The 751-nt window shown below is 35.2% G+C and overlaps 1 protein-coding gene across 1 annotated transcript in view; it reads right to left on the bottom strand.

The window, feature by feature from the left end:
• Positions 1–154: 154 nt before the first annotated feature.
• The window catches only part of LOC119590747, a gene marked incomplete at both ends in the record, with an annotated part of 2339 nt that continues 1742 nt past the window's right edge, over positions 155–751 (bottom strand). Inside the window, 1 exon segment of the mRNA XM_037939455.1 lies at positions 155–542. Within this exon segment, the coding sequence (XP_037795383.1) occupies positions 155–542 (388 nt within the window).

The following is a 751-nucleotide window of genomic DNA, read 5'->3' as shown; positions in this document are numbered from 1 at the left end:
CATGTCTGTATGCGTATGCATGGGCCTATCCGTTTGCATGTGCTTGTGTGTGCATTTGTATGTTGTTTGTATGTATCTTCAGCAAAGTAATCTAATAAAAAAAAAATAATAAGCTGTAGCATGTTACTATATTAAATGAAAAACTTTTACATACCTCTTTCTTACATAACTTTGCCTGATGCTGTACAACTTCATGAAGCTTCAGTTCAATTTCTTTATGGAACATTTTATCACAACTGCAACAGGTCAGTGGCTCTCCTCTCTCATGCTCTTCTTTGACGTGATCCTCCAGGTCACTTTTGGTGGCATACACAATCTCACAAAACTTGCACGGGAAAGTCAACAATGGATCGTTGCACTCAATTTCCTCTTCTTTGATTGTTATCTCGTCTTCCGTCTTTGGTTCGATGTCTGTGTCCTCACTTTTTACATCTTTCATTTCTACACTATGGTCCTCTGCGAGTGACATTTCATTCTCCTCTTTAACATTAATTACATCTACTGTTGGTGTTTCTGTTAATGAACAATCTGGTATTCCATTGCTGAAAGAGGTAACACAGAGATTATATAGTTCTTCTATAGATATATGTAGAAATATTAATCCCCCATTTCTTAAAATTATAAATTATGTGAGAGAATTATGAAATGAGTATATAATAAAAAGAGAAAAAAATCAAAAGACTAAATCAAAGGTTGAGCAGCTTAACTGTCTACGAACATATACATAATTAACCCGAAGCTGCTGTGAGGG

This window comes from Penaeus monodon, chromosome 27, assembly GCF_015228065.2.
Source record: "Penaeus monodon isolate SGIC_2016 chromosome 27, NSTDA_Pmon_1, whole genome shotgun sequence".
NCBI classification, from domain to species: Eukaryota; Metazoa; Arthropoda; class Malacostraca; order Decapoda; family Penaeidae; genus Penaeus; species Penaeus monodon.
Note: the sequence above shows the minus strand (reverse complement) of the source record. Positions and strands in the feature narration are given on the sequence as shown.